The sequence below is a fragment of the Triturus cristatus genome, chromosome 6 (assembly GCF_964204655.1).
Source record: "Triturus cristatus chromosome 6, aTriCri1.1, whole genome shotgun sequence".
In the NCBI taxonomy this organism is placed as follows: Eukaryota; Metazoa; Chordata; class Amphibia; order Caudata; family Salamandridae; genus Triturus; species Triturus cristatus.
This window is the reverse complement of record NC_140589.1, coordinates 1,211,531,097-1,211,553,229: the sequence shown is the minus strand read 5'-3', so window position 1 is coordinate 1,211,553,229 and position 22,133 is coordinate 1,211,531,097. Positions and strand designations below refer to the sequence as shown.

Here is a 22,133-nt window from a genome sequence, read left to right as displayed (position 1 = left end):
GTGCTGTCATGTCTCTCCCTCTAGAAGGGTGGTAGCATACTCCCACACCAGTTACTTGTGTGGGGGTATGATTCCAAGGTGTTTGACACCAAACACGACATGTTTCCATGCAGCCATTCCAAAGTTAGCATTTACCGTTTGGTTATAATGCACTTAAGAGTCTGGCTGGATCACAAACAACCCCGGAACAAAGGTTCCGAAAGCTGCAGGGGGGCTCTGCTCATGCATGGGCACCCTCTCACATGAAACCCATGATGACTGTACACGGAAATCCCCTACAAGAGAAGTACCACTGAGAAGGTGTATGCACGAAGTTTGAATGTGATATTGTTACAGTTTTCTATTGGAAAAACTCTTCGCCAAGTGTATGTTTTGGGAGTCTTATCTAATCATTTTGTCCTGAAGAAAGTGGTTGAAATCTTTTCTATTCCACCGAAATGCATTAATGCATAGTTTGCGTTCAATCTGTGTACAACATGGGACCATAGATGAAGAAAATTCACTTCGTAAGGACTCGTACTGGATATTAGATAATGGATCAACAAAAGTGACAGATGTATTAGTAGCATCTTGCCACCGTTTTCACACCCGGAGGCACTTATTTGTTCTGCCTAGGGCTCCCTCTGCGCGGGACGCCCGTGAAACTGCTAGGAGCGGGCAAAGACCACAGGCTTCAGAAACACTTGCAGCAGCCACCGCTTACGCCACTGTTCTCACACCGAGAGGCACTTATTTGTTCTGCCTGTAGCTCACGCTGTGTGGGACGCGCCGGGCGTGTGCCTGGGTTAAGACCAGGCCAAGAGTGGGCCCATCTGCACCCATCAGAGCTCGGAAGAGGCTGGGCTGGGCAACCCCGAATTTAATAAATTGAGATCTGCAATTGAAGAACTTACAGTGCAGGTAAAGCTTATCCTAGCTAGAGGTGAGAGTGATATTCAACATCCTATCCAGACTATCACCCACCCCAATAACGTAATTCACCCAGCGCATGTACAGCCCAATCACTCACCCTCACGAGCAACCCATGCAGACACCAAGCATAGCCTTTCTGATGTAGCCTCATGCAGTGGACCCAAGGGGGACTAGAACAGTGCAGCTGCAAGCCGCTAGGGGCTCATCTATACAGTAGGTCCTTTCCCTCACCAACGCCCTTCAGCCTAGGAACATTCAAGGCCCCACTCATCATGCAGGGGAAACAAAGTGCCATCAGACCCTAAATGTATCTATATGATTAACGTGCCCAAAGTTGCCACCCACTTGAGGCACGATCAGGAGAGGATTCCCTTATAAATAAAACAATATACTGGATTCGCCACGTGAGAGGTTGCCACTCAGTGATAAGGGATGACATTTTCGAGCTAGAAGGCTTACCCGCCCTAACACCCCTACGGACTGTACTGAGCTGTGTTTGACTTAGGGGAAGATGACCTACAATTTGATTGCCCTGGAAGCTAGATTCTGTCCTCCTACATCCTAAAACATCCAATTCAAATATAGGTTGTTGCCCCAAAGCCCCCACCACCAATTTTGCCACCAGAATTGCACTGTTTTTGTAGAAAGAAGGGGTATTTCCAATGATGTTTCCCCATCTTAGAAATGCTGGCATTCTAGCCAACAGCACTTTGCATGCTGGATTTTGAGCCAAGAACTAGTGTTAAAAGCAAAACAACATGCTCCACAATGCAACATGCTGTTAGCCAAAAAATCAGAAATAGCTGATGGTATCATGTCATAGGGCCACTGGACAGACTTGTGAAAGGCAATTGGTATTTTCCATTTTAAAGTTGCCTGAACTGTTACACTTATGCCGGTATTGTAATTTCATATTGCCCGATTGTTCATTTAACCAAAATGAAAATAAAGTTTAAAAAAAAAAACTTTACGCACTTACACAACATGTACAGTTAAGGTAATATGTAGGCAGATAGAATTCAGTCAGTCAGTCAAAGTTGGCTTTATTTCGATATAAAACATATCTTTAAAAGCAATACAATACATCTATTTTTAAAAAGAAAATAAAAGGCCAATTCATACGAAAACAATTATGCAGGTTCAAGATACGAATGGCATAGATAAATTACATAAAAATTCCAATTTTTAAAACCATAATTAAACAACATACAAAAGCCTTTTTGATCTGATCGACCATGCCCAATTTAAGAACTTCGCCATACCACAGGCGAATAAAGGGCGTGTGTCGGATTTTAAAATACGGAGAGCCTCACTACATTGTCTTGTGCCTAGCTCTTTACATAGGGGTTTCAGCCACCTGAGGCGAGGAGCTTTATATGCAGGACATTCAAATAAAAGGTGGGAAACCGACTCAATCCTGGTCTCACAGAAAGGGCAGAAAGGAGTAGTCTGTGCTGGTACCTTCCATCCTGCGGTCAACTCACACACAGGCAGCACACCTATCCTAAATTTAAAATATAAAACCCTATCTCTAAATTTTTAAATGATATCGAGATAAGGCTCAAGTAGTGCCACCTCCTTTACTAATAGGAATTCAGCAGAACATCTACATAGATTGGGATTAGAGTTTCTGGAATCCATTACCCATTTCCAGTACAGTTTTTTCAGGACAGACTTGGATGGTGCGGTCCTGGACTGCCAGGCCCCTCCAAGACCCAACTCGCCCAGCAACCGCTTAACATCCCTCAACCATCCTATTTTATGCCAACCAGGCATTGATAAAACCTCATTTAGCCCCTCCGCATAACTAACAAGCTACGGAACTCTACATATGCGGGCCCAGAGGAGTAGAGGGCGCAACCTTGCCTGGTCTTTAATAGGACAGCAGCCCATGATAGAATTCTGAAGACGATACTAAACTCACTGAGAAAAACATATAGGCAGATAAGTTAGCGAATATAAGTGATCAGACACCACTCTCAGGTGATATTCCATGTTAGTATCCTGACGTTCCTGCTGCTTTCACTCTGAGATCTGCAGTTTGCGTTGATTCATTAGTTTTCCATGTATTAAGAAGTAGCCATTACCCAGTAGGTCACTCTTATTTGGAGCAGCCCAGCCATAGCATAAATAACTATTCCCTAGAAAGGCACATTGGTGCCGACCTGTTCGAAAAAGCTTTCAAATGCACAAACACCACAAACTGTGCAATCACAAACTCAGTGCTGCTCTTGTTCAAATTTTGAAGGCCAACAGTAAGTGAGGTATTGTTTTACCCAGACCAGAAAAAATTGTAGCACCAGACTGAAATATTAATTGAAATCCAGTACTAGCCTTTTGGCAGAAACTGCCTGATGGTGTAAATGTAGCATGTAGATACAATTGTAAGCATTTATCAATATATGGTAAATATTTCTGTAGTCAGTATCTTTTACTCAATCAACACAGCACATCCAATATTTACGGGGATTCTCTTGCTCTTAGGATAATACTGAGGAGCACTCTACAGTACCACGCAGTGTCTCTTTCTAGGGAAGAGTTGCATTTTCAGGCTTTATGAACTTTGCGCTTCGCTGAAAACATTACCTGGGAAGGACCTCTCAAAAATATTGTATATCTACAGTTTGATCAGTAAATGGCCTAACATTCAAACAAGTCTTAGGCTCTTAAAATTCTCTCAACTCTTCTTTTTTCTCAGCAATAAAGATATATTAATTATTCAGACACACACATAAAAATGAAGAAACCAAACCTCAACTAATCATCACAAGTCTCATAACATATTCAGCGATTTCACTAAGTCCTGAGCCTGAACCCCACCCATCCCAAAGTGAAAAATCATTTCTTCCAAACCTCTGTATTTTGTTAAAAGCAGAGTCCAGCTGATTCTTTCATTTCTATCCTCCCATTTATGCTAGATGTCATCTTCCATCTAAAACCATAGGAAGACAGGATTTAGCAAAATGTGTTCTATGCCACTGCATGTAGCATTACCAGATATTTACTGTGTGCATCGTTCAAAGTAAAAAAAGCCCCCACCTTCTACAGCTCCAGGAATTCAACTTTGGAAACGCAGAATATGATACGAATCAACTGAAATCCCTATGTTGCCTGATTATTGGTATTTGGCAGCCCCATGTTTAATAGCACTGTACATTTGATTAAGGGGAGACTACGCACTATTCATTTTTAAATTGCTTGTAAGGATTTGTCATTCCGATGCACAATTGAATGCAAATGCTTTACTTTTTATTATGGGTTTTAATATTGTATAAGGGATTCTGGTGCTTAGCTTGGTATATTAATTCTGGCCAGTTATAAAAGTATTTAAGTCTTTCTTATATGCTCCGAAATAATGCTCGATATTGCGCCTCGCTTGCTATATCATTTTGCTATCTGCTCAATAAAAATAAATTATAAAATGTAATTTTTAAAATTGAAATGCATACAGACAATTGATGATTGACTGGAGTTTGTTAGCTGCTTACAGTACTACTGGGAAGATAAGAACATAGTATCACCCCCTGTGCATTTAACAGAATCCAAAACAAAACAATAGAAAATCTGCCACTCAGAACGTCCATTAAATCAGAACCACACGCGGCCCCTCTATATAGCGGCGAGGGTAAAAAGTATTTGAAGAGATCCTTATTGGTGCCTTTATGCACATGACTATAAAATACTACATAAAGGAGAAGCCTAGTTAAAAAATGTAATTGATATGTTGTCAAAAGGGGCAGCTGACCTGCATAAAGGTTGACTAAAAAATTGAATGATCCAGAAGGTTTAAGTTGAAGCCCTTTGAAGAACTCCCTGCACTGATCATTTACAGTCATACCCTGATCACAGGATCATTATACATCAGTTTGTATTCTGGTCAGGATGGTAGATGAGTTGGCTCAAGAACAAGTTTGCATTGTGATAGACTTTCCTGCACAGGTATCTAGAGAATATCTCCAGAACATGTGGGTGAGGTGGTCAGCAGGAGGTAGCCAGCCTTTCCCATCCCTCCGGCAATCAGTACTAAATAGTACTACACAAGGGTGGATGTGTTCATAATGTTTTGGAAAGATGCTAGTATTAATCTTTAAAATTGATTGACATTGTTCGCCGACTAAAGCCTGTTTCTCAGGGATTTTGGAGTTGAATCAGAGTCAAACATGTTTATACACAAGACTCATTTGTATTAATGGCCTTAGCTGTTAAAGTGTTATTATGCACATTGTTTCCATTTTCAAGAAGGTCATGTTGGGAGCGAAGTGTTGACCTAGGGTGGATTTTATGGATGTCTAACATTTGAAGGTGGGTGCACAGCACCTAGTTTTCAGGCACCAGGCACATAATCTATGATGGTATCTAGCAGTTATTGATATAAACATTCTAGGACTTTCTCAACTCTTTCCAACATTTGGACTCCGCATTCAATCTGAGCAACCTCAACACACTAATACTGCAGGCAGATTGGTTCGATACGTACTAGTGAGTCCTTTTCAAATTCTTCACCCTGGTGTTCAAATCTATAAAATTTGTAGTCTCCTTCACCTTATGGATTCACTCCAGTCTTCCTGTTGCCTTCTACAATTGTTATTAGACCACAATAAAGCTTATTACACACACACAAACCTACCCCTTATGCACCACCTTGATATCAATCCATCTCCGTTAGCCACCTTAAACTGGAATGCATGACCTCTGAACAACAAATCGCTATCCAAGCTAAATGCATTCAGAATCAACCCCACATGGCCATTGTGAAAGTGCACCCACCATCCAAAAAGGCTACGCAGCCATGAAGCAACTGCTAACTGATTGAAAGGGTGGACTAAAAACCTGTGTATTCTACCCTACTACCCTACTCTAATGAGAGAGATCCAGGCAGTTATATGTTCATTGCTCATTTGTACAACAGCATATTAGCTTTGCTATACAATTACAATGTGCCTGAGTAAAGCGTTTGACAATACAGAAATAATAAAATGGTGACACTAAGGAAAGTATTTGTTCAATGATTGATGACTGGCAGGCTAACTTCTTTATCAGAATTGGTTATTTGATCATGTGTGTGGCCTGCAAAGTGTTTGTCAGTAGAGGTGAGAGAGAGACTGTCAAATAACTTACTACTCACTCACTGCCCGTTATTCCAAATGGCATTGCGGGCAGCAATGAAGGACCTCCACTGGGCAAGTTTCTGTGCAGCGCCCCAGCTGTGGTTCACAGCCTTCATTTCTGCTTCCAGGTGTTCTTTGGCCTGCATCTCTCCCATTTGTCTACTGGGTCCAGTGAGGAGTCCTGTTCTCTTCTGATGGTGTGTCCTATCCAGCCCCATCTTTATCTTATACTGATCTGGTGAGCAGTTCCTGGTTGGAGATGGTTCACAGCCAGAAAATGCATAGCATTCTTTTCAGGTTACTGGTGTAGAAAACTGACAGTTTGGTAATGTCACTTTTCATCATCTGCCAGCCTTCTGATCCATACAAGAGAGTGAACAGAATGCAGCCAGGTAAAAGCCTCAGTTTGACGTTGGTGCTGTACTGAGATGACCTCAGACACCATGCAGCATTCTGAAGACATATGAAGACCTGTTTTGTCTGCTGATGTCACTGCCTACCCCTTCATTATGTCTAGGACCACTGGAATTATTTGATTCTGCGGCAGTGGCAAATTTCTCAAATATATATTTGACACATTATCCATTATCTGCCGCATAATCTGCACACTTAAACAAAACAAAAGTATCTAATGCAAACTGACTAAAATGTACAAAAAATATGTCAACTCAGGTTCCTGCACATTGAATGGCTTATTGCCAAGGCTGACTGGTCATCTTTCAGTTGCTGATTGCTGTATTTGGGTATTAAATTGGTACTAATCAAAGTTAACTTTTTTTCAGAGACTATTACCAAGTGCAAAATTGACAAGATAATGAGGTAATGCAGTTACAAAATGTGCCGCTTTACGGTGGCATCCGGAATGGCTTGTGGGCGGTGAGGCAGGCGTGGGGTGTGGATGGGCACACCGGGGGAAGAAGACAGGGGGGTTGTGTGCAATGGGGAAATAAAAGAGGCACTTACTTTGCCGCCGGGTGTGAGAAAGTGCCATCTTTCTTGCATGGTATGCCCCCACTTTTTGCTGAATTGCTGAATGTACTTTGACTGAGTGTGCCCTGGACTCCTGCCAATCAGGTGCCCAGGGCCTATGTTCCTTCCCTAAAAACCTCAAACTCAAATTGGCAAACCCTGGCCACATGTCAGCCCCTGGTAAATGGTACCATAGGTACCCAGGGCCTTGTGACCAGGGAAGGCCTCTAAGGGCTGCAGCACTCATTGTGCCACCCTTAGAGGCCCTGTACCCTAACACACACACACACACTGCCCTTGCAGGCTGAGTGTCTGGGTACAAGACAAAACAAAGAGTTGACATGGCACACATCCCTGTGTGCCATGCCCACCACCTACACTGCCCTGGCATACATCAGCCACCCCTCTAACTCGGTGCCCTATGTCAGTGGTGTGGGCACCGGAGCATGAGCCCTGTGCCCCTTCAGTACCCAGGTCCATTCCTGCGCCCTGCAAGTGCAGTGCTGCCATTTAAGAGTACATGGTGCTGAGAGCTCGTCAAACATGAACTCCACAGCACCATAATGGCAACACTGAAGACTGAGAAGTTTGGTATCAAACTTCTCAGCACATTAAACCCACACTGATGCCAGTGTGGTATTTAATGTACCAAGCACCACAGAGGGCATCTTAGAGATGCCCCCTGAAATCTAACCTACAATCCACGTCTGGTCTGGGAGGCTGCCTAGGCTGCCACACCGCAGACATGTTGCTGGATCCCTGGGTAGGAGAGCCCCTGCTCTCCTGGGCCTGCAACAATGCACATCCTGGGTGAGTTGCTAAGTCTCCTCACCCAGGATGGACAGGAGGAAGCTTCAAAGGCATGCCGCCTCTGTGAGCTTCCCTATCACCTACTTTAAAGCTCAAATTATGAGATGGAACTACATTCACAAGTCTCAATGAAGGAAAAATTATTTGCAGCAGGCCATCCTATCTGATGTCATGGAAGTGCTGCCTTCATTTCTTGACTGAAGAGAAGATGCCGAGCATATCTGCACAAGCATTCCAGGCTCCTTAATTTGTTCCCAAATTCTGCTTCAAACTGCCATTGGCATTTGCGGAGTCAGCCCAAGGGAAAAAAAATAATTTTGTAAGCTTTGTATATTTAAAATGTTGGTGCATACTTACTGACTGACACTCTGCCAATCGAAATTTCTTGGTCGTCCATACCATAAATATGACTGAAGCTGAAATAAAAATTTAAAAAAACTTTGTAATCCATTGTTGGCACTGTATGAAGAAATAAAGAAACTCTAAAACACAAGTTAGACAGATAGCTTACCTATCACAGCAAAAATCAAGGTATTTGTAAAATGTCTGTAAAGGGAATACTTTACTGGATTCTTTCTCAGCTTCAGGGTCTTCATGGTTTGTGCTAAGCTGATGAAAATGTATAAATTTGCTAAGGAAAACGATTATCATTGGGTGTTCTAACACAAAGAATTAAAAAAATTAACAATTGGGATGCAATTTGAACAGAATCATGCCAATATTTGTAAATAAACTGTACATTTGTATCACTAAAATAAAAACATTTAATTCAAATTATATTTGTTTATTCTTTTTGAGGCAGGATCCGCCAATTAACCAGGACAATACACAAAATTGCTTCAAAACCCATCGGACACCTTTTTTTCCCCAACATTTCTAAAAAAAATACTGAACGGATTGATAAACCAAGCAAAAAACACCGCTGTATAAGATGGATTAGCATGAAACTGAACATACCAAAAGTCATTTAAACTATCTGACTGGAACTGGGTTGGCAGAGTGGGCTAAAGAACGGTGATGGATCAAACCCAGATCTGTTGACTGGGTGTGAGTGTTTGATTGGTACTGATGCTCCGTCCATCACCACCCCTTTTGTACCGCTTTGTTTGCCATATGTTGGCAGGGTATGCTCAGACGTGAGTCCCTTGCTCACTTTGCCACTGGATTCAAGAAAGCCTGGCTGAAGACGGCTGAAATGCCAGAAACCGGTCCTAGGAAGCTTGTTTCCAGTCCAGGGAAGGCATGGCTTGGCAGTTCGTGCTGGACTGATCCCATGAGGCACAGGGTCAGACTGATTTGCATATGGCCATGTCTGAACTGGGGTGGCAGAGTGGGCTAAAGAACGGTGATGGATCAAACCCAGATCTGTTGATTGGTACTGATGCTCCGTCCATCACCACCCCCTTTTGTACCGCTTTGAAATTATAACCAAAGCAAAAATAATTTACACTACTACCATTCACCAGTTATGGTAGGCAGCACAAACCATAACTCTCCCCTTGCTGGGCACTCCTCATGACAAAACTAGGTCATCTCAAATTCTTGATAAGCATAGCAGAACCTAATCAGATTCACCATATCATCAAATGATACTTCCCCTCATACATTATGAATGGTTCACAGAGAAGCATCAAAATAATACCCACATCATCTTGAAGCTCTTATCCAGACGCCACCGTCTTTTTTAGGTCTCGCCTACGTAGCGCGCATGCGGTGCTTAGTAGACCTTTAGCCATCGTACAGCTTTTTTTCCAAGCACATACTCGTGCTTGTGGCGGCATACAGCTTGCAGGAGTGCGCAGCGGCGCGCCACAAGCACGAGTGTGTGCTTTGATAAAGAGCAAACAGCTGCTGCTTAGCACGCGCACGCGTGCGTGCACTACCCCCACCCCTAACACTTGTTTACTTCAAGCCTCAAGGCTCAAGCCCGCCCAGCTGCAAGAATTGTCACCTGTACCGATATTCCATTTTGCAACTTATATAATTGTGCTATGTGCTGCGAAATGGTTTACGCAAAATAATTAACGACAGAAATATACTTAAACAGCAAGTTGTTAAGCCTTCTATTCCAGGACTAAATGGCTCAGTGCGTTTTGAAATGCACTGTTTCCCAGAAAATGACCCTCCAGGCTGTGTATTGATCCAGTCCAGAACAGTATAAGGAGTGCCCACGGGTAATTCTGACTAGGATCTAAAGATGCCTGTGCCCACATTCTTCGAAAGTGTATCCCAATACCCCTTCCGCTCACACCCCTTTCCCCACCCGAAGTTTGGTTTTAGGTGCGCATCTGCTGACTTTAATTCCATTCCGGAATTAAAACGCAGCTGCATTTCCAACATGTAACACTTTAAAAATGTAAACATTTCTTCTATGGCGTCTTAGAGCTGAGATGATGCTCAGCCGTGACTCAGCAAGGTGGGCTCCGAGAGGCGTCTCTTTTCCGATCCTCTGGTCCAGCTCCACCCTGCTTTAACTCTTCTCCGGCCGCAGTTCTTTCTCCACCCTTCCCTTTCTTCTCCCCCTCATATCTGCTCTCCGCTCCCCTTTAACGGGCTTCCTTTTCGTCCACCCCTTTCTTTCCCTCTTATCTTCGTTTCCCTTTTCAATACCCATACCACTCCTCTTGCCCGCAGGGCCTTAATTAGTGTAGTTTAGGTGTTAGTGGTGTCTTCCGGGAGATTGTGCCGTGGGTGTGACCGAGGAACAAACCAGCCCGGGGAGAGAAGCAGACGGGCAGACTTTTGTCAGCTGTGAAACATTAAACTGTTGCATGGCTAATAGAATTTTGTTGCCCTACTTACAGTGAGCCTATTCTCTACAGAATGGCACATTCTTGATGCTCATTTGGCTTTTCCTCCTTCACGGTGGCCCATATTTACGTGCATTGAGGTGGATATGGTGAATTTTAATTCTGCCTTATTTATGGCCCATAATTAACGCATACTGATTTCACTTCCTCAATCATTAGTGGACCTACTTATTGTAAAGCGATTTCTACATGCAGATATTCTCATATGACGCTTCTTTACTTGTAGAATCCACTATCCTTAGTGGATCCTCCGAGCAACTACCTGGGTGGCTCACCCCTGGCACCCTTCATTTTTGCGTACTTCCTACCTCTGGGTGAGACCCTGCGCCATTTCCTGGACCCGTACACACGTGCTTCCTCCACCCTCTCTTTTCCTCCACCCTCTCTCTCTCTCTCTTCCTCCACCCTCTCTCTATTTCTCTCCCCCTACACCTCTCTACCCCTCCCTACACCTCTACCCACCTCTCTCTCTCGCTCTTTACCCACCTCTCTCCCCACCTCTCTCTCTCTCCCCACCTCTCTCTCTACCCACCTCGCTCTCTCTCTCTACCCACCTCGCTCTCTCTACCCACCTCGCTCTCTCTCTCTCTACCCACCTCGCTCTCTCTCTCTCTACCCACCTCGCTCTCTCTCTCTCTACCCACCTCGCTCTCTCTCTCCACCCACCTCGCTCTCTCTCTCCACCCACCTCGCTCTCTCCCCACCTCTCTCTCTCTCTACCCACCTCCCTCTCTCTACCCACCTCCCTCTCTACCCACCTCCCTCTCTACCCACCTCCCTCTCTACCCACCTCCCTCTCTACCCACCTCCCTCTCTACCCACCTCCCTCTCTACCCACCTCCCTCTCTCTCTACCCACCTCCCCTCTCTCTACCCACCTCTCTTTCGCTCTCTACCCACCTTGCTCTCTCTCTACCCACCTCCCTCTCTCTCTACCCACCTCCCTCTCTCTCTACCCACCTCCCTCTCTCTCTACCCACCTCCCTCTCTCTCTACCCACCTCCCTCTCTCTACCCACCTCCCTCTCTACCCACCTCCCTCTCTACCCACCTCCCTCTCTACCCACCTCCCTCTCTACCCACCTCCCTCTCTACCCACCTCCCCCTCTCTCTACCCACCTCTCTCTTTCGCTCTCTACCCACCTTGCTCTCTCTCTACCCACCTCTCTCTCTCTACCCACCTCGCTCTCTCTCTACCCACATCGCTTTCTCTCTCTACCCAGCTCGCTCTCTCTCTCTACCCAGCTCGCTCTCTCTCTACCCACCTCGCTCTCTCTCTCTACCCAGCTCGCTCTCTCTCTCTACCCACCTCTCTCTCTCTCTACCCACCTCTCTCTCTCTCTACCCACCTCTCTCTCTACCCACCTCTCTCTCTACCCACCTCTCTCTCTACCCACCTCTCTCTACCCACCTCTCTCTCTACCCACCTCTCTCTCTACCCACCTCTCTCTCTACCCACCTCTCTCTCTACCCACCTCGCTCTCTCTCTACCCACATCGCTTTCTCTCTACCCACCTCGCTCTCTCTCTACCCACCTCTCTCTCTCTCTACCCACCTCTCTCTCTCTCTACCCACCTCTCTCTCTCTCTACCCACCTCTCTCTCTCTCTACCCACCTCTCTCTCTCTCTACCCACCTCTCTCTCTCTCTACCCACCTCGCTCTCTCTCTACCCACCTCTCTCTCTCTCTACCCACCTCTCTCTCTCTCTACCCACCTCTCTCTCTCTCTACCCACCTCTCTCTCTACCCACCTCTCTCTCTACCCACCTCTCTCTCTACCCACCTCTCTCTCTACCCACCTCTCTCTCTACCCACCTCTCTCTCTACCCACCTCTCTCTACCCACCTCTCTCTCTCTACCCACCTCTCTCTCTCTACCCACCTCGCTCTCTCTACCCACCTCGCTCTCTCTACCCACCTCGCTCTCTCTCTACCCACCTCGCTCTCTCTCTACCCACCTCGCTCTCTCTCTACCCACCTCGCTCTCTCTCTCTACCCACCTCGCTCTCTCTCTCTACCCACCTCGCTCTCTCTCTCTACCCACCTCGCTCTCTCTCTACCCACCTCGCTCTCTCTCTCTACCCACCTCGCTCTCTCTCTACCCACCTCGCTCTCTCCCTCTACCCACCTCGCTCTCTCCCTCTACCCACCTCGCTCTCCCCCTCTACCCACCTCTCTCTCCCCCTCTACCCACCTATCTCTCTCCCTCTACCCACCTATCTCTCTCCCTCTACCCACCTATCTCTCTCCCTCTACCCACCTCTCTCTCTCCCTCTACCCACTTCTCTCTCTCCCTCTACCCACTTCTCTCTCTCCCTCTACCCACTTCTCTCTCTCCCTCTACCCACTTCTCTCTCTCCCTCTACCCACTTCTCTCTCTCCCTCTACCCACTTCTCTCTCTCCCTCTACCCACTTCTCTCTCTCTCTACCCACTTCTCTCTCTCTACCCACTTCTCTCTCTCTCTCTACCCACTTCTCTCTCTCTCTCTCTACCCACCTCTCTCTCTCTCTCTCTACCCACCTCTCTCTCTCTACCCACCTCTCTCTACCCACCTCTCTCTCTCTTCCCACCTCTCTCTCTCTACCCACCTCTCTCTAACCACCTCTCTCTCTCTCTACTTACCTCTCTCTCTCTACCCACCTCGCTCTCTCTCTCTACCCACCTCGCGCTCTCTCTCTACCCACCTCGCGCTCTCTCTCTACCCACCTCGCGCTCTCTCTCTCTACCCACCTCGCTGTCTCTCTCTCTACCCACCTCGCTCTCTCTCTCTCTACCCACCTCTCTCTCTCTCTCTCTCTCTCTCTCTACCCACCTCTCTCTCTCTCTGCCCACCTCTCTCTCTACCCACCCCTCTCTCTCTATCTCTCTACCCACCTCGCTCTCTCTCTACCCAAATCGGTTTCTCTCTACCCACCTCTCTCTCTCTCTCTACCCACCTCGCTCTCTCTCTACCCACCTCGCTCTCTCTCTACCCACATCGCTTTCTCTCTCTACCCAGCTCTCTCTCTCTCTCTACCCACCTCGCTCGCTCTCTCTCTCTACCCACCTCGCTCTCTCTCTCTACCCACCTCTTTCTCTCTCTCTCTACCCACCTCTTTCTCTCTCTCTCTACCCACCTCTCTCTCTCTCTACCCACCTCTCTCTCTCTCTCTCTACCCACCTCTCTTTCTCTCTACCCACCTCTCTCTCTCTCTACCCACCTCTCTTTCTCTCTACCCACCTCTCTTTCTCTCTACCCACCTCTCTTTCTCTCTACCCACCTCTCTCTCTACCCACCTCGCTCTCTCTCTCTACCCACCTCGCTCTCTACCCACCTCGCTCTCTCTCTCTACCCACCTCGCTCTCTCTCTCTACCCACCTCGCTCTCTCTCTCTACCCACCTCGCTCTCTCTCTCTACCCACCTCGCTCTCTCTCTCTACCCACCTCGCTCTCTCTCTCTACCCACCTCGCTCTCTCTCTCTACCCACCTCGCTCTCTCTCTCTACCCACTTCTCTCTCTCTCCCTCTACCCACTTCTCTCTCTCTCTACCCACTTCTCTCTCTCTACCCACTTCTCTCTCTCTACCCACTTCTCTCTCTCTCTCTACCCACCTCTCTCTCTCTCTACCCACCTCTCTCTCTCTCTACCCACCTCTCTCTCTCTCTACCCACCTCTCTCTCTCTCTACCCACCTCTCTCTCTCTCTACCCACCTCGCTCTCTCTCTCTACCCACCTCGCGCTCTCTCTCTACCCACCTCGCGCTCTCTCTCTACCCACCTCGCTCTCTCTCTCTACCCACCTCGCTCTCTCTCTCTCTACCCACCTCGCTCTCTCTCTCTCTACCCACCTCGCTCTCTCTCTCTCTACCCACCTCGCTCTCTCTCTCTCTACCCACCTCTCTCTCTCTCTCTCTCTCTCTACCCACCTCTCTCTCTCTCTACCCACCTCTCTCTCTCTCTACCCAAATCGGTTTCTCTCTACCCACCTCTCTCTCTCTCTCTCTACCCACCTCGCTCTCTCTCTACCCACATCGCTTTCTCTCTCTACCCACATCGCTTTCTCTCTCTACCCAGCTCTCTCTCTCTCTCTACCCAGCTCTCTCTCTCTCTCTACCCACCTCGCTCGCTCTCTCTCTCTACCCACCTCTTTCTCTCTCTCTCTACCCACCTCTTTCTCTCTCTCTCTACCCACCTCTTTCTCTCTCTCTCTACCCACCTCTCTCTCTCTCTACCCACCTCTCTCTCTCTCTCTCTACCCACCTCTCTCTCTCTCTACCCACCTCTCTTTCTCTCTACCCACCTCTCTTTCTCTCTACCCACCTCTCTCTCTACCCACATCGCTCTCTCTCTCTACCCACATCGCTCTCTCTCTCTACCCACCTCGCTCTATCTCTCTACCCACCTCGCTCTATCTCTCTACCCACCTCGCTCTCTCTACCCACCTCGCTCTCTCTCTCTCTACCCACCTCGCTCTCTCTCTCTCTACCCACCTCGCTCTCTCTCTCTCTACCCACCTCGCTCTCTCTCTCTACCCACCTCGCTCTCTCTCTCTACCCACCTCGCTCTCTCTCTCTACCCACCTCGCTCTCTCTCTCTACCCACCTCGCTCTCTCTCTCTACCCACCTCGCTCTCTCTCTCTACCCACCTCGCTCTCTCTCTCTACCCACCTCGCTCTCTCTCTCTACCCACCTCGCTCTCTCTCTCTACCCACCTCGCTCTCTCCCTCTACCCACCTAGCTCTCTCCCTCTACCCACCTAGCTCTCTCCCTCTACCCACCTCTCTCTCTCCCTCTACCCACCTCTCTCTATCCCTCTACCCACCTCTCTCTCTCCCTCTACCCACCTCTCTCTCTCCCTCTACCCACCTCTCTCTCTCCCTCTACCCGCTTCTCTCTCTCCCTCTACCCGCTTCTCTCTCTCCCTCTACCCGCTTCTCTCTCTCCCTCTACCCACTTCTCTCTCTCTACCCACTTCTCTCTCTCTACCCACTTCTCTCTCTCTACCCACTTCTCTCTCTCTACCCACCTCTCTCTCTCTCTACCCACCTCTCTACCCACCTCTCTCTCTCTTCCCACCTCTCTCTCTCTCTACCCACCTCTCTCTCTACCCACCTCTCTCTCTACCCACCTCTCTCTCTGCCCACCTCTCTCTCTGCCCACCCCTCTCTCTGCCCACCTCTCTCTGCCCACCTCTCTCTCTGCCCACCTCTCTCTCTCTCTGCCCACCTCTCTCTCGCTCTCTCTGCCCACCTCTCTCTCTGCCCACCTCTCTCTCTGCCCACCTCGCTCTCTCTCTACCCACCTCTCTCTCTCTCTACCCACCTCTCTCTCTGCCCACCTCTCTCTCTGCCCACCTCGCTCTCTCTCTACCCACCTCGCTCTCTCTCTACCCACCTCTCTCTCTCTCTACCCACCTCTCTCTCTCTCTACCCACCTCTCTCTCTCTCTACCCACCTCTCTCTCTCTCTACCCACCTCTCTCTCTCTCTACCCATCTCGCTCTCTCTCTCTACCTCTAAGTTGAAGACGGAGCCTGATAGCACTGCTTGACCTTTTAATAATAAAACATCAAGCATTGGCATAGCCAATAGGTCTCGCCTTTGGGACCTTATAAGTGTTTAACCAGGCAACAGTTAATGTTGTTGCACCAAGGATATTGTGCTGAATAGCTAAATACTTATAAAGGTCCCAAAAGCGAGACCTATTGGCTATGCCAATGCTTATTTTTTCTTTCTATTCCTTCCATTTCAACACGTTTGTATTTTCAACCTTGTTCATTACCCATTGATTTATTGCCCCCTGCCTCGTTCTCTCTCCTGCAGGTACTTTACCTTTTGCTCCCTCCTCATTATATGGCCATCTATTTACTCCTCTACCTCATGTTTCAGCCTACGTTTTCCTCTTTTTTCCTCTGTGTTTTCTCCTCCCTGTTGTATTCCTGGTTTCTCTCCTCTTTTTCCTCATCCTCTTTTTCCTTTTTTTCACTTCTTACATGCCTCTTGCTCTTCCCCTCATAATAAGTGGCATTTCCTTTGTTGGTAACAAAGGCAGCAATATAGAAACCGTACCTAGTTATGATTTCCAAACTCTAATAAAATGCATTAAGCTGGCAGCAAAAGATGGTATTCAAAGTGTAATATGTGAAGCCTATCTGAACAAACACATTTAGCCATGTGAACTTGACTTTGCAGCATAGTATTTCACTTACCACAAATCTTGTTCTAGTCTGGCCATCAACGAACTAAGTAACTTTCTGCATGTAAGATCAACACAATCCCAGTAAAATAGCAACAATATTAAAGTAACAATCTATTGGCAAAAAAACACTGCATAAAATGCGTCAAAATTCCACAGCTAATATGACATCTTAAGCTAAAGATGGAGTACACGATTAAACCACATAGTTTTTTCCATACTTTCCTAGGGATCAAACCTGGTATACATTATCTTTCAATAAACAGCAAGTACCTGATTAGCTGTACTTTGAGAGAAATGTGGAGAGAAAAGCCCGTCAGTACTAAGCAGACCAGCTGGGGCTATAAAACAATGAGACAAGCCGCATCTTGGGTGAGCCACAGAGTCTTCCAATGGTGAAAGACGGTAGCACAAGCTAGAATGTGCCAAATGCTGGAAGTTTCTCAAACATATGAACATGATGGATTCTGGCACAGAGGCCATGTCCAGTGCGCAAATCCACAGTAGAAGGGCAAAGGCTTTGCAGAGCTCGTTCAGTGTCTGGGAGAAGAGTATTTCTGAGGTTTTTTTAAAGTTACTTTACGTTTTATGAATGGAAAACTGAATATTTACGTAAATATATAACCGTATAATAGTAACACACAATTTCAAGAAACAAACTTATCTACCAACAATTGAACAGAAGGATAGAAAGAAAGAATCTAAAACAAACTGATGTTTGACAAAAAACAAAGCAAAAACAGGGCTCGTCCAAATGAGAAGAGGACAAGATGAAACACACACTAAGGAAAGCAGATCATTCCAAAGTCAATTGAGAGTAATCAAACGGGAAAAATATATTTGATCATAAATGGGGATGTGCACAAGTATCCCGAATGGAAGATGAAGTGTTAAAAGACCACCAGGTGAAAACCCACCAAATCAACACGATAATGAAAAATAGTAGCAGATGTTGAGTGAAAATTAAAACGTTTGAAACAGTCACCATAGTGCTTTAAAAATTGAGAAAATGGGGTACATTTAAAACGTGGAGATGGTATTATATTAGAGAGAAGATAACCTACTTCAATAATCCTGTAATCTACAGTATGGGGTGCCCATGTGCTTTATGATACATTGGTAGTGCTATATATCACCTAAAATGTGAATACTGGAACATATCGGGGGTAATAAAAATGTGTTATCCCATGTTACCACAAGGACTATCAAGAAGAACTCGGATCACTGAGATTTTATGGAGATGACATGTTCTGAACAGTAAAAGATGGAAAGAAAACAAACATGCTGAGACAAAGAATCCAAGGCCATATCCAAGGAGACTATTCCCAAATAACTTAACCCAGGATGAAGAAACGTACATTTACTGAGAGTAATGTAAGAGTGGCTTAAAAGGATCTACATTGGTATGATCCTCTATGGAAGATTTAATCACTTTATTGCTAAGAGTTTAAATAATGCAATTGCAAAGGTTTGCGGAAGCCTGAAAATAAGTGGATGTATGGCAATAAGTTATAAAAACAAAATGATAGTGCAAGATATGCTTTAGGTCTAGAGTGCATCAGAGCGGTAGAATCCCCTGCGGCACAAGTCTGTTTCATGTGTGCAACTTCATTTTCACCTACTTTTAGCTTCATTTTCACCTACTTTTAGCCAAGAAAAAACACATACTCAAACCGGAGAGTCATAATGACTTATTAGATTATAATGAAGAGTAGGTGTCTGCATCAGAACCATCTAAGAACAGCAGTAGGAAGAACTTCAAGGGTAATATATAATGGGGAAAAGAATGGATGACCTGTACTGGGATGACTGGAAACTTTCTCTATTAAGGTTCTCTGTATGTTACAACCTACAATTTAAGATTTCTTATGTAGATATCAACCTATGAAAAATAATATAGGGGGCGTTGTGGTGCCCAATGCCAAAGGAAAAGGAAGACTGTGTGCCCAAAATGAGAAGTAGTCAGAGAAAATTGAGACTAGAATGAATAAAATACAAAGTCATATACTTGTATAGCTGAACAAAACCAAGGGGATGCTATTCCACCCAAAATAACTAAATTAAGCTTTTATATGATCGCCACAGGCTATTTGCCATGCAGCCGGAAAGGTGTTTATCAGTGAAAGAGTATCCGAAAATTACAATCAGAACAAGACACCATTATTATATGATTGGTAGATGGACAATGACGACCAGCGTGCAAATCAGAACTGCAATTTCACTTATTTTTATTTATACACAATGCCAATAGCATTCTGCACAAAGTGGAAATATCAAGGATATTTTCCCCAAAGAACACCATGAATCCTGTTATCCAAAAAACTATCACATTACTTTGAACACTTCATCCATTCGTTCATGACGCTTTGAAACATTTCAGATTTGGATGTAAGAGAACTGTATCACAGCCTGAATTAGTTATCTCAGTTGGTAAGGAATATTTAACTACACTGTTGTGTATGCAAGATTTGCTGGCCACAGAACTTCGACCTGGCCGATGACGGCTGATTAGCCAGAAACCGGCCCCAGGATGCTTGTTTCCGGTCCAGGGAAGAAATGGCTTGGCAGTTCGGGCTGGACTGTTCCCATGAGGCACAGGGTCAGACTGATTTGCATATGGCCATGTCTGAACTGGGGTGGCGGAGTGAGCTAAAGCATGATGATGGATTAAACCCTGATCAAGTTGACTGGGGGTGAGTGCTTGCAATGTTCAACACTTCGTCCATCATCCCTTTTGGTTTTGCACAGAACTTCGACTTAGGCAAACATCGAATGGTCCTTTCACATTTTGTAAATTTCTTTTATGTAAAAAAAGGATATCCACCAGGACATGCCAGAATCAAGCAAAGCCAAGGGAACACTGGCCAGAAGATCAGATTCCTTTTCCTAAATTCAAAAGCAAAAGAAAGGTACATTTTCAAGAAAAACATTTCATATCAAATTTTCATGCACACATTGAGCTTCACAAACTCATTAATGATGAGGTTTATTGCTGCACCACCCCTTTTAATAGTTTACTACATTGTACATTTTATATGGGATGTTTGCACTGCCAACATAAAAATAAATTATCATGCAAATAAAGAGACGGCAAAACCTTAAATGTAGGCAAGCAGATCAAGAGAGATCTATCATTGGTGGTCTGCTTAATAACATTTTCCATGTACATATGAGGGCTTTTTAGCAAAGATGACTAAATTCAGCATAATTCTCATGCAAATGTAAGATTTGTAACCCCATTAAATTTCAAAATATAAAATCTATAACAGCGTGCTCACTTCTGAAAGTGCAGTACAACCCATTTGATTCTCCAATAAATATACAAGAATAAAATCCCCCTTTCTACCATGTCCTAATTAATTACCTATGCCTATTTTAACATTATATATCTAACTTAAGCACTTCCCACTATTAAACAATTCACAATTGCCAGGATTTCAAGTAGGACAGTGTTTTCCAAACCCAGTATAAATCCCTGCTGTCGCTGGGGTAAGAATTACGAGTTGGGTGGTATTTAACGCACCCAGTAACTACCAGGAGTATTACATACCTCACTCTTCATTAAATTTGGGCAGGTCAAAGCTTCGGAAATTGTACTGTACAAATGAGATTTTAGAACATTGTACACCAAAATCCATGTTACCCCCCAAAAATGTGTAACAGGCGCTATTTATTGCACCAGATAAATAACCTAACCTGGGGTATTGCTATTTATGAGGTGCGATAAACAGCCCCTAGATTCTAACAAACCGAGTCCGGGCCAATGTGTTTTCTCAGATTTAACCATGTAGTTCACTTTTATCAATTTTCTTATATTGGTGAAAGTGTTATCCCATATACAGAGTTCATCTGAGAGATATCCATTACAAGATTGAGTAAAATTACTGATACAAAAATACATCTATATATTCAATAAATATTTAAAGTTAGACAGTACATATGTGATATAGGTTTCAATCTGTTAATCCAAACATCTTTACAAGGGCCAAACCTATTGGCTTTGGTGATGGTTTTTAGGTTTATGGCTTGACTTGCAGAAATGGGAGTAGAAATACAATGGTGGGAGTACAAGAGCAGTAGGGAGTTTTGATATGGCTGATGCAGACTCTGCAGAAGGAGGTTGAAGATTGTAGGGCAGCAGACAAACTGAGATGTCACCCTAGAGAGTTGGGGGGGGCAGCTACTTTGCTTATACTAGGGCTCATGGACACCTAGCTATGCCACTGTTCTAGTCTTTCCTGTCTATGATGGAGTGCATACAATACAGGGTGCACTAAATATATGCTTCTCGCTGCAACACTCTTTTCTGGTTTACAGCTCATGTGAGTAGGTTCCTTTTTCTTTAAGATCACAAATTTGTATTGTTTATTCTATTTAATTGTGTTTATTATTTCTATTGCACTGAATTTGTACTTAAAGCTTTGGATAAACCATACCTTGACAGGAGATCTCGAGACTGGGGCCATCAATGCCACAAAAGAGGAGCATCACTGGATCATGCATCCAAACTTGGAGCAAGAAAAAGGGTGATGCCTTCTTAATTCTCCCTCCAAGATAGTAAGATAAGAAATTTGGATGTTGGTGAATTGCAATAGAAGTCATAGATCTGTGTGAACAAACTCCGAGGTTCAATGGTGAGGGGGGCCAAGGATTGATCTGTTTCATTTAAACATTTGTGTAGTGTAGAGAACTCTAACAAGCGGGTCTTGGCAAGAATCAAAGGCACAATGATACAGGGCATCACCTGGCCTTATGCTCACCTCTCTATGTTCTGAATCGTTTGAGAAAGGAAGTCCCAAAGGGAAATAGGAAAAACAAAGTCTATTAATGAGGACACATTTGGTGAAGTAGCAGCTAGTGTTTGGCGAAGAGAAGTGCATTAAATGTATTATTTTATTTTTTGTTCTAGTGAAGACAAAGGAGGGGACTTGAAACCATCCATTTTAAATAGAGAACTAATGAATAGAAGCCTGAGGTCGGATGACGTGACAGTGCCTTTTGAGACTGACTGATAAGGCTTTAAGGATTCTCTTTGGGCTAGCATCGAGAAACAGGATAAAGCAAAGGTAAAGGATATTAGGACAACTTTATTTCACTGGAGCGGAGGAGAAAGGTTAATTGCAAAGACAAAGCGGAGGCCTTTGACAAACAGTAGTGAAATCAAGTAAGGGTCACATGCAAAGGAGAATAACAAGGGGTCACAGAACTTTAGTATAAAGATGAAGAATAAGCACATTAGTCAAATCCCAGGTCAGCTTGAATCTATGGATAGCATCGAGTCAGTGAGTGAAGAAGTGGACAGTATTAAATAGCTTTGCAACGAGACAGAGTAAAATGTTGCAGTGAATGTT

The 22,133-nt window shown here is 45.0% G+C and overlaps 1 protein-coding gene across 2 annotated transcripts in view; it reads right to left on the bottom strand.

The window, feature by feature from the left end:
• TMEM87B (transmembrane protein 87B) overlaps nucleotides 1–22,133 on the bottom strand; it is a 388,295-nt gene that overhangs the window by 149,636 nt on the left and 216,526 nt on the right. For both annotated transcript variants that reach the window (XM_085612119.1, XM_085612120.1), the window contains 3 exons: nucleotides 19,603–19,668; nucleotides 8,311–8,419; nucleotides 8,157–8,215 (listed from right to left, as the gene is read on the bottom strand). In XM_085612119.1, the coding sequence (XP_085468245.1) occupies nucleotides 8,157–8,215; nucleotides 8,311–8,419; nucleotides 19,603–19,668 (234 nt within the window). The remainder of the gene's footprint in view (nucleotides 1–8,156; nucleotides 8,216–8,310; nucleotides 8,420–19,602; nucleotides 19,669–22,133) is intronic.